At 34.8% G+C, this 15,145-nt stretch overlaps 1 protein-coding gene across 4 annotated transcripts; it reads right to left on the reverse strand.

The window, feature by feature from the left end:
* Positions 1 to 3,677: 3,677 nt before the first annotated feature.
* On the reverse strand, positions 3,678 to 14,844 carry LOC110032427. 4 transcript variants are annotated; one of them, XM_020736057.1, is made up of 3 exons: positions 14,550 to 14,843; positions 4,392 to 4,485; positions 3,678 to 4,010 (listed from the first exon to the last, which is right to left on the reverse strand). In XM_020736057.1, the coding sequence occupies exons 1-3, from the start codon at positions 14,676 to 14,678 to the stop codon at positions 3,973 to 3,975; spliced, it is 261 nt and encodes an 86-aa protein (XP_020591716.1). In that variant the 5' UTR covers positions 14,679 to 14,843; the 3' UTR covers positions 3,678 to 3,972. The 4 variants fall into 4 exon arrangements, with proteins under 4 accessions (XP_020591716.1, XP_020591718.1, XP_020591720.1 ...); XM_020736059.1 differs by having other exon boundaries at positions 3,678 to 4,043; positions 14,550 to 14,842; XM_020736061.1 differs by having other exon boundaries at positions 3,678 to 4,015; positions 14,550 to 14,838.
* Positions 14,845 to 15,145: the final 301 nt, after the last annotated feature.

A 15,145-nucleotide genomic window follows, 5' to 3' on the forward strand; every position in this document is an offset into this window, starting at 1 on the left:
ATATTGATATCATTTTTATCGATTGAACAAATAATATTTTGATAGAGGACAATAGTTTTGAATATTTTGAATAATATTCTAGATCAAAAATTTAAAATATGATATTTTTTGTATTTTTAATTTAAATATATCATTTATGGTCATCCGATCAAATTAAAAGGCTAACACTAGACAATATTTGAACCAACCGATTCTTTAGAAACCATAACATTTCACCGGTTAGTTCGGTTCTAACTGGTTCAATCCTGATTCTATACAGGTGCAGTTCTAAGCTTAGAATGAATCGGCCGTTTCGGCCAGAAGTTTAAAACCATGCTTACCATTGCTACAAATTAATAAATACAACAAGAAGAAGTCTTTATCTCAATGAGTGAGATTGGCAACATGAAACATTTTTCTCCGTTGTGTCCTATTGACTGTCATATTTTCATTTAATTCTAATAAATTAATATCATTTTTTTTATAGAACATGTCTAAGTCTTTTTAGGTCTATCTCTACCTTTCTTAAAAAAAGTCAAATTTAAAATGTTTAATATCCTGATGGGATCATCGGATGGCCGACATTTAATGTGACCAAACCATCAAAGACAACTCTCGCTAATCTTGTCTGTCACTATAGCTACACCAACACCTTCACATATATATATTTATTTAACATTTTGTCTCTAAGTGCAAAAGAACTCATCCACCTAAGCATTCTCATCTTAGCAACACTTAATTTTATGCTTCTCTTTTATAGGCCAACATTTTGAGCCATAAAACATTGTAGGTCTCACCACCATCTTATATAATTTTCCTTCAAGTTTAAGCGGTACTTTTTTATCACTAAAAAAGGCCTAATGCATTTCTTCACTTCAACCATCCAACTTGAATTCTACTAATAACATCCCCGTCTATATCACAAGCACATTGAACAATAGACCCGAGATATCTAAGACATTCACTCCTTTTAATGAGTTGATCACACATTGTAACAACTCTGCACTAAATTTAGTACTATTACTAAAAGTACATGCTATATATTTAGTTTTAAATCTACTCAAACAAAAGTCTTGAGCTCTAATGTAGACCTCCATAATTCAAGTTTATTCTGAACTCTTTCTCTACTCTTATCCACAAGAAGGATATGCAAAAAACATACTCCAAGGTACGTCCTCCTGTAAATGTCTACTAAGTGCATCTATAACTAAAGCAAAAAAGACATGGATTTAAAGCCAATCCCAGATGTAATTCAATTCAAATATTAAAATAATTGGTCAATCCTTCTCCTGTTCGAGCACTAATAACAGCGTTAGTATACATATCTTTAATGACCTGAATATAACTCATATCAATAACTTTCTTTTCTAAAACTCTTTAAAAAATTTCTCTTGGAATTTTATCGTCGTTTCTAAATCAATGAAAATCATATGTAAATTTTCCTTACTCTTTGTATTTCTCCATAAACCTTTCAATAAATGTTTAGCTTCCATGGTAGATTTGAATGACATAAATCCAAACAGATTGTAGGAAATCTTCGTATCACGCTTAACCCATTCTTAATTACTTTCTCATAATTTTAATGTATGACACATTAACTTAATTCCTCTATAATTTGCACTTTTGTACGCCCCCTTTATTCTTAAAAATGAGAATCAAATTACTCTTCGTTCATTCTTCATATATCTTTTTGTTTTAAAAATAATATTAAAAAATTTAATAATCTAAGAAATTCTCAAATCTCATAAATATTTCAACACTTCTATTGGGATATTATCAGGTCCTACAAATTTTCTACCCTTAATTTTCTTTAAAGCCTCGTTAACTTCTTTTTACTAATGTGGCGGTAAAAATAAAAAAAGATTTATTATTATTAACAATATTAAGTCACATTGAAAAATTTATCAAAATATCTCACTCATCTATGTTGAGTATCTTCTTTTAAGAAAATCACACTTTGATGTTCTTTAATAGACTTTACTTGAATTAAATCCTTACTTTTTTTTTCTCTTTATTTGGTTAGTTTATAAGTATATATTTCACCTTCTTTAGTATCTAATCTATTATAAAGATCACTAAAACAATAATTCCTAACATGACAAATTATCCTCTTAAACTACATATGTGCCACCTTATAGTTTTCCCAATTATCTAAACTTTTATATTTAAACTACATATGTGTCACTTTATAGTTCTCACTTGTTTAATAGTGTTTGTTACTTTACTCCACATAGAATTAACTTTTTCATGAACATCCCAAATCTTAAAATGTTAAAGTTTACTCATAAAAATAATTTTTTTTTGTATTTTAGTTGCTCAATCTAATTCGATGATATTAATTTTTCTAAGTAATTCCAGAAATTCTCTTTTGAAAATTTATCTAAACCTACTCGAGGTTCATACATACTATAACATTAAAAATCGTAATATCAATAATAATCTTTAGAGTTGCAATTCTATCTCCAATTCTATTAATTTTTACGATATTATCTTTCACTCTTATGTATAATTACAAACAAATTGTAGTGTGCCTTCTATCTAAATACCAAAACCTAAGCTATTAATCTCCTCAGTCTTTTCTCCAACCGATTTAATTTTTTGAATGCATGTGATATTCACCTTTACATAAAATATAATATCTACTCATTTTATTAATGAATCTATGAGAATATTTATATTCCAAAATCATATCTTAATATTAATTTTATGAACTAACTTTATGCACATAAACGTCCATACTGTGGGAACACTTTGCTTATCACACACTAGACTTGGGTGCCAGTTTAGCGGACCTTGCATACTTTTTATTGTATTCATTTCATAAAATGTACCGCTGCTAGGGAGCGTTCTAGCATTTACACAATGATCAAAAGGGTTCATGCCTTGACTCTTTCGACAAAAAAATTATGCTGGCTGTCAATTACCAAACACAACTCTCAACTTTTTTATATATGAGACTAGAGACCCGACAGTGGTAGTGTTAAATCATATTTCAAACCCACGAAATGACTAAACAGATGCCTCTAAATCAATTGATATCAAAGTCATGAAAGCCGGACCGGACAACGAACCACAAGAAATAAATATTCAATGTTCAATGGTCCAACCGAGGTTAAACCAGATATTTAATTGAAAGACATAATGTATATTTAAATTATTTTAAAATAATTTAAATAAAATAATAATAATAATAATAATAATAATATATTAATATCATTTTTATTGATTCAACAAAAAAAATTAATTTAAAATAATCATTTCAATATTTTGAATAATATTCTAGATAAAAATTTAAGAAAAGATAAGTTTTTTTTTTTTTATTTTCAATTTAAATATCTTATTTATGGTCATCCCATGAAAATCAAAAGGCTAAAATTTGATATTATTTGAATTGAAAAATTCTTTAGAAGTTGTACGTTTCACCATTCGCCCAATTATAACCAATTCAATCTTAGTTCTATCCAGAAATAATTCTAAGCTTGGACTAAACCGAACTAATCGGATCACGGTTGAACCGGCGAATGTTCTAGCCCAATTTTTAACACCACGGCCGCCATTGCTGCAGATTTTATTATAGATGATTGTAAGAAATTACATCAACGATTCTTCTAATCCTAAAGTATGATGGCACCTTTCTTTCTATAATAAAAACTAAATAAATATGTTTTCTTCTCGAGACAAAAATTCAAATCCATAACTTAATGTTTGCATCACATATTATCTCAATTTTGAAATGTTTATTGATACATACCATATATTTAACTTAATTTTGGCTAAATACAAGCTCATAAAAGCATATCTACTACACATGAAAAGCCATTAAGGTGAAAGGACCGCTAATCTTAGAGAGATTATTCTATCAGAACACCGGATACAAATTTGTGACAGGAGTCCATCAACACTTGACATGTGGCAAATGGCCCTCCATACTGCAGTACACTGGTTGGTAGGTTTTTAAGAGGATTGAGGCCCACATGCCCCCGTGACATATGCTTACTGGACTCCGGACGCAAATTTTGCATTATTATTTCCTAATCTTAAGAAGATTCATTGAAGAGTATAAGCTGGTAAAACCATACAATTGGTGATAAATATAAAAATGGCCAACGGTATGAATGCTGTGAGAAATTTTGCAGATTTAAATGGTGAAATTACAGCAGTTCAATGGTCGATTTACATATCCCACGCCTAAACATTCATATTTACACACAACACTCAAAATCTTTAATATCACATTAAAAAAAAAAAAAGCACGCAATTACCACTTTTTAAAGTGAAATACACATTCATGCATAGGGTAAATTAAAGCACCAACCTGTTATGTATGTAAATATGAAAGTTTAGGTGTGAGATATGTAAATATATAAGAATTTTGTGTTAGTATGTAAATTTTCCTAGATTTAATCAGCTACCTTTATTCTTACGCGCCAACTCCCTGGCCATGTCACGTAGCTCTTCTGGGGATGGAGGAGGAGGACCCTCAGGAGGATAAACAACATAAGGCCTCTGTGTAAAGAACAGCAGGATACTTCAGTAACAAAGTGAAGGGATGAACAGCTTAAATGAAAGTGATATATAGCAGAGAAGAACTAGAGCCACACTAATAATAAAGTTTAAAAGTCATGCAATGTTTCAAACTCAAATTGAATAATAGATTCCTGTTAGCAAACAGAAGGTGGTAGGTTTTTTAACCTTTGTAAGTTGTATTTCATTGACAGGAACTGGAAACATTTCTGAAAGACAACCAGTTGCAGCAGAGATATTACACTCAATTCATGTTTTCAATTTCTTCTCGAGGAATTCGTTTCATGGATTTATTACTTTTTAAGAGTGCTTCCACGTGAATGAAGGCTCAACTAAGACTAGGGCTGTCAAAAAAGCTCGTTGTTCGCGAACAGTTCGTGTTCGGTTCGTCAATGAATTCGTGTTTGATTTGTTCGATAAGTAAGCGAGACAAACGCGAACAAATTTTTTTCGTTCGGTTAGTTAAACGAACCAAACACGAACAGTGATGCGTTCGTTCGTGTTCGAATCATTATTGTTTGAAATATAAAATAATATAAAATAATTATATATAAAAAATTTATTATATTTTAAAACATTAAATTTTATAAATTATAATATATAATAAAATAATAATAATAATATATTAATATACTATAGTAGTAATATACTAATATAGATATTGTATATTTATATAATATAAGTTATATAATTAATATATAATATTATTTTTATATATTAATATTAGAGATGTCAAATTGGCTCGTCGTTCGCGAACAGCTCGTGTTCGGTTCGTGTTCGGCTCGTTCGTTAAGAAACGAACACGAGCTTATTTCAAACAAATTAAATTTTAAACGAACTGAACACAAACACAAACTTTGTTCGTTCGTGTTCGGTTCGTTTACACCCCTAACTAAGACTAGAAATGACCCGAGCTGAGCCAAGCAGGCACTTGCTCAAGCTCGAGCTTGTTCGAGCTCGATTCGAGCTTTTAAGCCTCTGTTAGAGCACAAGCACATTTAGAGCTACCCTGTTCGTGCTCGGCTTAAACTGGATTGGAGCTCGATTCATGTATGATCTTATTGAGCTTATTAACAAGCAGCTCATTTAATAAAAAAAATGAACTCAAATTAAAGCTTAATCAAACTTTAATCGAGATTGACTAGAGCTTTATACGAGCAACTTATTCTTATTCAAAAAAAAAAATAAACGAATCATATCAAACAAAGTTGTTGAACCTAAAATAAAACATTTAAACAGTATTGTTCATGATAAGATTTAATCAATCCATAATGAAGTTTTAATCGAGATTGTTGACGAACTATTAATAATAATATTCATGAATATGACTAAACCAAACAATAAGTCATTCAAGCTTGTTCATTTAATAAAAGAGTGCCTATGCAAGTATTCAAACTCATTCAACTAATTAATCAAATGATCATAAACGAGCTTTAATCGAGCTGAGCCATTAGTAGCTTCTCAAACGCTTTAGTTCATTTGCAATCCTAACTCAACCACAAGGGGTGCTATCTTTCAGTGATTGAGGCATCCTCTCCTATGGTTGAGCAAATTGAAGAAAGAGACTTTGCATAACGTGGCAAGGAGCTAGTCCTTAATTTGTATCCAAATTTTCATTTATTTTTTTCTAATTTTTTCTATGTTAAGATGTTAATATATCTCCCTTTTATATGTTTATACGTTAGTATGTTGATATGTTAATTTTTACTTTCGTTTTTGCTCTGCACAATTTTTAATTGCAAGGCTTACGCCTCAAAATGCCTTGAGGCTTATGCCTCACCTCATTGAAGAAAAACCCCCCAATATCTAATTGCGCAATTTTAAGCCTTGATGCATATACACATAAAATCCTTAGGATCAAACAACATGATCCCTAATTTCTAGGGTATATAGATTTCAAGTTCGAGATCCCAACAATTGTCGCATAAAAGATTTATATTGTTCTCCGCATAACTGTAGGACAATATCTATTGTCGTTGTGCCCCATAAATTATATAATTAACCATGTGTCCACTCTATCATCAATAAAATATATGGAATAGACTTTTATTTTTTTATAATTATATAAGCATAATCAAGCTACAATCGAATGAAAGACAACTAAATAATGTTATGCTTGTATTTCACTCAAAAAGTAAACGATATCGTAGAAAACAAGCTAAACACAAGCTACTTATCATCCAAACATAAACATCAAGCTTTTTTGTTATCATAGTGGATTGAATGGATCAATGATTCCAACAATTATAGAGAAGGGGCTTTTTTGGACCAACTATATTTCTCATTGAAGGATAAAAAAGTGTTATCCTAGAACTGATCCATGCTTTTGAATTAATAAGTGAAGCAAAATTAATGAATTATGAGTGGCAGAGTCCACTTTAAATTTGTTGACCAATGTCATTATTGTACCTTAAAAGATAATATTGAGGAAGCACGGAACCTTGTCTTAGTTGTGCTAATCAGCCAAAGATGTCACAATGATCACAATTGTTAATCAACATAGGTGAAATATTTTCCACATATGGAGCCAACCAGTTTACATGAGATAAATCAAATCGATAAAATATGAAACAATGTTGATTGCCTTAATCATTTTAATCTCTACAAACAAAAAAGAATAGATTATAAAAATTATTACGTGTAAACACAAGAAGGGAAAAAACCTAGAGGCTTTATCCAATTGAAAAAGAACTATTAGTATAAAACAGTAACAAGATATGGTCTTTCCCCATGGCTAGAGAAGATGCCAATGCAAGGGGAAAAAAAAAAAAGCTACAAAAATTTTTGTCAATAGTTGCACTGTAGAATGGTGGTTGGTGTACCTGAAGGTAGGGTTGTCAAAACGGCTCATTGTTCGTGAACAACTCGTGTTCGGCTCGTTAATTTCGTTCGATAAGTTAATCGAGCCGAACACGAACTAAGATGTATTCGTTCGTGTTCGACTCGTTTTGGCTCGAAATACTACTCATCAAGTTTATATATATATATATATATATTAAGCAGTATTTTAAAAAAATTTAATTGACTACAAGGCTACAAAGATTTATAATCAATTAAAATATTGATTAGGAAAATAGAATAAAAATTATTAAATTAGATTCAACTTGCTCAAACCCTTATTGTCTTATGGTTATATGATTAGGGTTGTTAAAATGACTCTTTGTTCGTGAACAGCTCATGATCGACTCGTTAAGCAAACAAGCCGAACACAAACACACTTTTTGAGCCCGAAATATAAACGAGCCGAACACAAGTGACTCGTTTACACCCCCTACAGACAAAAGGTAGCAACGAATAAACTTCTTGTATGAGATGGCGACGGCACCAATTTTGAGAAAGATGTTTGCAGTTTCTTAAGGAATAAAATCACAATGTAGATCAAAAGGAAGGCAAGTATGGTGCAAGTAAGTTCTTAAAAAAGATAGTTATGCAACCGGTTTATTGGAGAAAATTGCTCCACATGCGTGATAGGAAATAGCTGCAGCACAGGCATTAGGAAAGATAGTTATTGTCTTAATCATAAAGGAAACCACAACAACATAGGCAATTGCAGCATAAATCTTAATGCAGCGATAGTTGTAATACATTGTGGTGGATCTCGGTATGTGGACGACTGCAATGCAAGCAAAAGTCACAACATAGGTCTTGTTGCAATGCAAAACTTGTTGTAGCATGGGTTTCAGAGCAATGGCCATTGTGCAAGTGGAAGTTGCAGTGGATCATAGTGCAACAATGGCTACAAAGCAATTGAAGGTTGTGAAAAAGTTTTGAGGTGACAATGGTTGTGAAGAAAGAACAAGCCTTCCAAGCATAGAAATATCTCCAAAAATGAACTGAATGAGAGGCTACTTTACGTTTTCCAAAATGACATCCTCATATTTATTTTAAATATTCCCTATAACTACCAGCAAAGAATGATGCAAATCATTTTCTCATATGAAGAAACCATAAATGTTGCCCATTCATTATCCCAATTGACCCATTTGACCTAAGCTTAAACTCAAAAGGAAGTGGAAATATTTCTAGTCGGTGATCTCAATACATACTGTAGATTTCAATGTCATGAACACATCGGTGTGACAAATCAAAGTTCTAGCTATTGGATTCATAGAAATAATTCTGAGAAGATTTGCCATCAATTTAGAATTGACCGATAATAATAATAATAATAATACAAATATCCCTCAATATTTTTATGGATAAATTTCTCATTCAAGAGAATATTTTTTCTCAATCAAGAGAATAATTTATCACAAACCGCTTACGAAATAGTGGCTTAAAAAAGTCAAAGAGGGTCTGATGAATTCAGTAAAGAACAGGTCACAAGATAATCAAAGTCCGTCAGCATATCACTCATTATGAGAAGAATCAATGTGTCCCTGGGGCAATGATGTGTTGTAATCGAAAAAACTGGTCTCTATCATTTCAGTAAACTTTTCACATAATATCACAGCAGGCAAAGAATTCTCCTCATTCTCTTTTCTCAACTCTCTTCTTCTTCTTCCTCAAATAACTCTCTTCCCAGTGAAAAAGTTGTGACATCATCCCAAACCAACACCATAAATTCTGCTCAGTCCGCAAATACCTCCTACATCCCCCATTCCCTGAAATTCCTTCTCACTCACAACAAATCTCTAGCATCCACTCAACTTACCACAGAAAACTACACTATCTGGAGCACCCAAATTAGCAAACTCTTTAAGGAAAAGAGTTTTCAGACATTCCTAGACGGCACGCTCGACTGAGCAGCCCAACATCTCAACGATTCCAATAGCCAGGTCATACCCAACCCAAAATACCTTGTTTGGAAACAAATAGATCAAAACCTCTCAGCAACAATCTTCTCCACTATATCCCCGAATATACTTCCATATGTTCTTAATCTGGATCCCACTGCATCCTTCTAATCCAACTGCAGACAACAGCTGCAATCCTCACACCGTTCAAGTATGATCCAACACAAAAAATGAGCTACACCATATCTCTATGAAGCAAAACAATATGCACCAATACCTTACAGAAGTAAAGGTGCTGGTAGATCAAATTACAGCGGCAGGATCCACCATTGAGCCAAAAGACATCAAACTATACATCCTTAGTGGTCTCTCACCCACATATAACTCCTTCGAAACAGCAATCTGAACCTAGCTCACCCCAATTCACGTTGATGATCTATATTAACTACTTTATAGTGAAGAAGTAAATGTTGTTGTTGATTTAGCAAAAGAAGAAGCTGCCCCACAATTAGCACTACTTTCCCTTAACTCAAATCATGCTACATCCAAATACAAACCCGGTGGAAGAGCTCCACTTGACCCAACCAATCGATCCACTCCATCCACTACACAACAACAACATACGAAATTCCAAACCCAAAATTCAATGTCGGATATGTGAGAAACCTGGTCACTCCGCTTTTTCTTGCTGACACCGGATCGAATATGAGCTATGTTCCCTCCGACAAGAAGCAGAAGGCGCTCAAAGCAACTAAATATCCCTCAAATGAGGGGATCTTGTATACAAGAGCATCATGACATCTAACTCCAAACTTTGCAAATCTCTAACGACAAGAAAAATACCATGGAACTGAACAAATTATAGTTGGCAATGGAACTGCACTACCCATCACTCACATGGGGAAAGGAATACTACCAGATCCCACCCGTAAGTTGCATCTATCTTAACTTCAATACAATCCACACTTATCTCATAACCTCTTATCCGTCCGGAAGCTAGCAACTGACAATAATTGTACCATCTCATTCAATTCTCATGGTTATCACATTCAGGACAAGATCACCAAGAAAAGTCTTCATAAATGCAAAATCGACAATGGCATTTATCAAATCCAGCAAGTTTGAGCTCTGCAATCAGCCACTCATACATTCCCTTGGCATCAAAGACTCGGGCACCCCCACACGCCATTCTTCAAACTATCTCTAACAGCAACAAAGAGTCACATATATCACTCAATTCCTCCTCTAATATCCCTTGCATGCAATCTAAAAGTCACAAATTACATTTTCCCATATCTACCTCGACAAGTACTTTTAACTTTCATTTAGTCTACATATATGTCTGGGGAACCTCCCCAATATTATCTACTGATAATTACAATTATATATTTTTCTTGATGACTTTACTTGTTAAACATGGTTATATCCAATGACATACAAAAGAGGAACATCTATGAAATTTACTCTCTTTTGCAACATGATTTCAAACCAACTTACTACAACCAGCAAACAAATATACTTTCCATGCCTACTACACTCAACTTCGGGCCCGTTTGGGGCAGCTTATATGTGCGTCGCGCCTCACCGTTTGGAAAACATGTTTCGGCAGCTTATCCAAAAACGCAGTGGAGTTTTTACACTAAACGCAGGCCGCGGATCGAGTCATTTCAGTAAACATTCCACATGATATCAAAGCAGGCTGAGAATTCTCCTCATTCTCTTTTCTCAGCTCTCTTCTTCCTCTTCCTCAAATAACTCTCTTCCCAATGAAGCAGTCATGACATCATCCCAAACCAGCACCATTAATTTTGCCCAGCCCGCAAATACCTCATACACCCCCCCTTCCCTGAAATTCCTTCTCACTCACAACAAATCTCTAGAATCCACGCAACTTACCACAGAAAACTACACTATTTGGAGCACCCAAATCAGCAAACTCTTTCAGGCAAAGAGTTCTTAGACATTCCAAGACGACACTCTTGACTAAGCAGCCCTACATCTCATCGATTCCAATAGCTAATTCATACCCAACCCAAAATACCTTGTCTGGAAACAAATAGATCAAAACCTCTCAACAGCAATCTTCTCCATTATATCCCCTAATATACTTCCATATGTTCTTAATTTGGATCCCGCTGCATCCTTCTAATACACTCTGCAAAAAACGGCTGCAATCCTCCAGATCCAGCTAAAAAAATGACCTACACCACATCTATGATGCAAAATAATATGCACCAATACCTTACCGAAGTAAAAGTGTTGGTAGATCAAATTACAGCGGCAGGATCCACCATTGAGCCAGAAGACATCAAACTATACATCTTTAATGGTCTCTCACCGACATATAACTCCTTCGAAGCAGTAATATGAACCTAGCTCACCCCAATTCACGTTGACGGTCTATATTAACTACTCTATAGTGAAGATGTAAATGTTGCTGTTGATTTAACCAAAGAAGAAGCAACCCCACAACTAGCACTACTCTCCCTTAACTCAAATGATGCTACATCCAAATACAAACCTGGTGGAAGAGCTCATCTTAACCCAACCAATCGATCCACTCCATCCACTACACACAACAGTATACCCAATTCGAAAGCAAATATTCAATGTCGGATATGTGAGAAACCTGGGCACTCCGCATTTTATTGCTAACAAAGATCGAATATGAGCTACGTTCCCTTTGACAAGAAGCAGAAGGCGCTCACGAAAACTACCACATATCCCTCCAATGAATGGATCTTGCATACAGGAGCATCGTCACATCTTACCATGAACTGAATAGATCATAGTTGGCAATGCAGCTGCACTACCCATCACTCACATGGGGAAAGGAATACTACCAAATCCCACCCGTAAGCTGCATCTATCTTATCTTCGATACAATCCACACTGATCTCATAACCTCTTATCCGTCCAGAAGCTAGCAACTGACAATAATTGTACCATCTCATCAATTCTCATGGTTATCACATTCAGGACAAGATCACCAAAAAAAGTCTTCATAAATGCAAAATCGACAATGACATTTATCAAATCTAGCAAGTTTGAGCTCTGCAGTCAGCCACTCATACATTCCCTTGGCATCAAAGACTCGGTCGCCCACATCCAACCATTCTTCAAACTATCTCTAACAGCCACAAAGAATTGCATATATCACTCAATCCCCCCACCTGTACCCCTTGCATGCAATCTAAAAGTCACAAATTACCTTTTCCCATATCTACCTCTACAAGTAATTTTTCATTTTCATTTACATATGTATTTGGGGAGCCTCCCCAATATTATCTACTGCTAATTACAACTATTATATATTTTTCATTGAAGACTTTACTCGTTACACATGGTTATATCCAATGACATACAGAAGAGAAACATCTATGAAATTTGCTCTCTTTTGCAACATGATTTCAATCCAGCTTAACACAACCATCAAACAAATCCAACAACAAATCAGAATTGTTAAGTTTCCAACCATTCGACTACTCCTAACTATTGCCCTCCACAATTAGGATTCTCCAATTAGACATATCAAACGCATTTATTGACTGACAATTAGAAGATATTATATATATGAAAAATGTAAAGCACTCAACGTCCCAACTATGTTTGTCTGCTTAGTAAAGCTATGTATAGATTGAAATAGGCTCCCCGACAATGGTTTTCCACCTTCTCAAGCAATCCCAAACACCAGTAATTTTTTCAAAGTATAGCGGATCCCTCCCTCTTGATACACTCCCAAGGTACCCATTACAAATTTCTACTTCTTTATGTCGAATACATTCTCATAACAAGAAACAACAACAATTTTCCACCATACTGATCAAAAACCTCCACAACAAATTCTCCATGAAAGATATAAGTACCATCTCTCAATCCAAGGAATACAGATTCATCACACAAAATCAAGGCTGCTCTTGACTCAATCCCAATACCTCTCCCCAATTTTGCAACAAGCCGGCATGGACACTTGCAAACCTATACAAACGCCTCTTCAAACCAAATCTCCAACTCAATCACCACCAATAGAACTCTTCCCAGCCCAGCCCTCTATCACAACCTCATCGAATCCCTACAATGCGAAACCATTACTCGACCAAACATCACATTTGCAATCAATTTGCTTACCAACACATGCACAATCCCACATAAATTTACTTCCAACTCTTAAAATAAATTATTCTCTACCTTAAGGGGACTCTAAACAACGGCGTACCAATTGCGAAAGGGAGGCTACACCTTCGCACCTACTCGGATTGTGATTGAGCAGGAGCCGCTACAAATCGACCATTGGCTTCTACACATTCCTAGGCTGCACATTATTCTCTTAGAAATTCCAAAAGCAACAAAGAGTAGCACGCTCGTCCACAAAGGCGGAATACCAAGCTTGTAGCTGCCGCAGTCACATACACCATTTGGCTCCAACAACTACTTCAGGAATTTGACATCCCCATCTCCGATCTGACACCAGTCTACTGGGACAATACATCTATTCTCACCACCACAACAAATCCTATCTTCCACACCAGAACGAAACATATAGAAATCAACTTCTACTTTCTTCGGGACCAAATCTCCACGAAGACAATCTCAGTGAATCATACTGCCACACATGATCAAATCGCCAACATTTTGACCAAAGCGCTACCAACCTCAAGATTCCGTGATCTCAGAACCAAATTAACAATCCAAGGCTCGAATTATTAATTTGAGGGGCCCTATTACACATAATGCATCTCAGCTGGTTAAAACAACCAAGCTCATCTCCTCTATTCTTAACAACCTGCTTTCCTCTCCACTATCCTACATTGGGACCACTATCCTTGCATAATCAATTCTATCTACACTATGCATACATCCCTTTGTACAGCATACAGTTTAGAGTAATCAAATTACTATTCTCTATCACTTCAGTAAACTTTCCACAAATTTTTATTTATATTTTTTACATAAGGCCAACTTCTTACTTATAAACATTAGATTAATTTGTTAAACATTAGTCATGTCAGATAACCACAAAAAGGGAAAAACCCAAACTTTCAAATGAACAAAGGAATTAAACAATCCCCACGATTTACCAACAAAGAAACAGATGCAGGAGACAATTATAATAACCAAATTAATCTACAATGCGTGCCCAACCATGGGAGACTTTTGTATATAAGAGAGTTGAGATTGAAGAAAAGGTCAGAACTAGCTCTTCCATCAGATTGTTAATAAGCAAACTTGTTGAGTAATAATCGCGGGCGAACTATGCCCTAAGAGAGAGAGAGAGAGAGAGAGAGAGAGAGAGAGAGACGTACGACTCACGAATCCCATGAGCTTGTGAAGAGTGCCGGAATCAGTGGCGACTGCATAGGTTAGAGAGGCCGGAATGGCGATGTACAATGCGAATTTGGCGATCTCCAGGATGCCCTTCGCCGTCCCCAGAGAACTCATTGCTTCTCTCTCCCCGAGTATGGCCCCTCCGCTGAATTCCGACGAAGAATATCAGTCGAATTTCGGCGTCAGTGGCTTCGATCCGACGAAGAAAGTAGATGCCAAATTGGGATTTCTGGTTTTTTGGGGCCGGGGATTTACGGACAAATTATAGATCTCATATTTAACACCTATAATAACTGTATACCAAGTAATTTCCCACTTTATCATCGATTAGAGGCTAAATCATGATGCAAAAGAATGAACAGAAAATATAATAAATAGCAAAGAGATAAGCACATAAGAATTTTACATGAAAAAGCCTAATAATGGGAAAAACTATGGAGTCATACTATCAAGAAATTTACTATGGGAACTCGCACATGTTTCATCTCAACACACAAAGAAACTTACAGGACACACTCAACAATCTTCCTTCACTAATCAGACGCAAGAAAATCACGTTAAATCTTCGAATCCACCTCGTC

The sequence above is a fragment of the Phalaenopsis equestris genome, unplaced genomic scaffold (genome assembly GCF_001263595.1).
Source record: "Phalaenopsis equestris unplaced genomic scaffold, ASM126359v1 Scaffold000938, whole genome shotgun sequence".
Lineage (NCBI taxonomy): Eukaryota > Viridiplantae > Streptophyta > Magnoliopsida > Asparagales > Orchidaceae > Phalaenopsis > Phalaenopsis equestris.

Coding starts and splice junctions, on each gene's coding strand:
- LOC110032427 (XM_020736057.1), bottom strand. CDS start 14,678: ATGAGTTCTCTGGGGACGGCGAAGGGCATCCTGGAGATCGCCAAATTC. Junction 4,486..14,549: donor TTCACAAGCTCATGGGATTC/GTGAGTCGTACG, acceptor TTCTTTACACAG/AGGCCTTATGTTGTTTATCC. Junction 4,011..4,391: donor GTTGGCGCGTAAGAATAAAG/GTAGCTGATTAA, acceptor TCTTAAGATTAG/GAAATAATAATGCAAAATTT.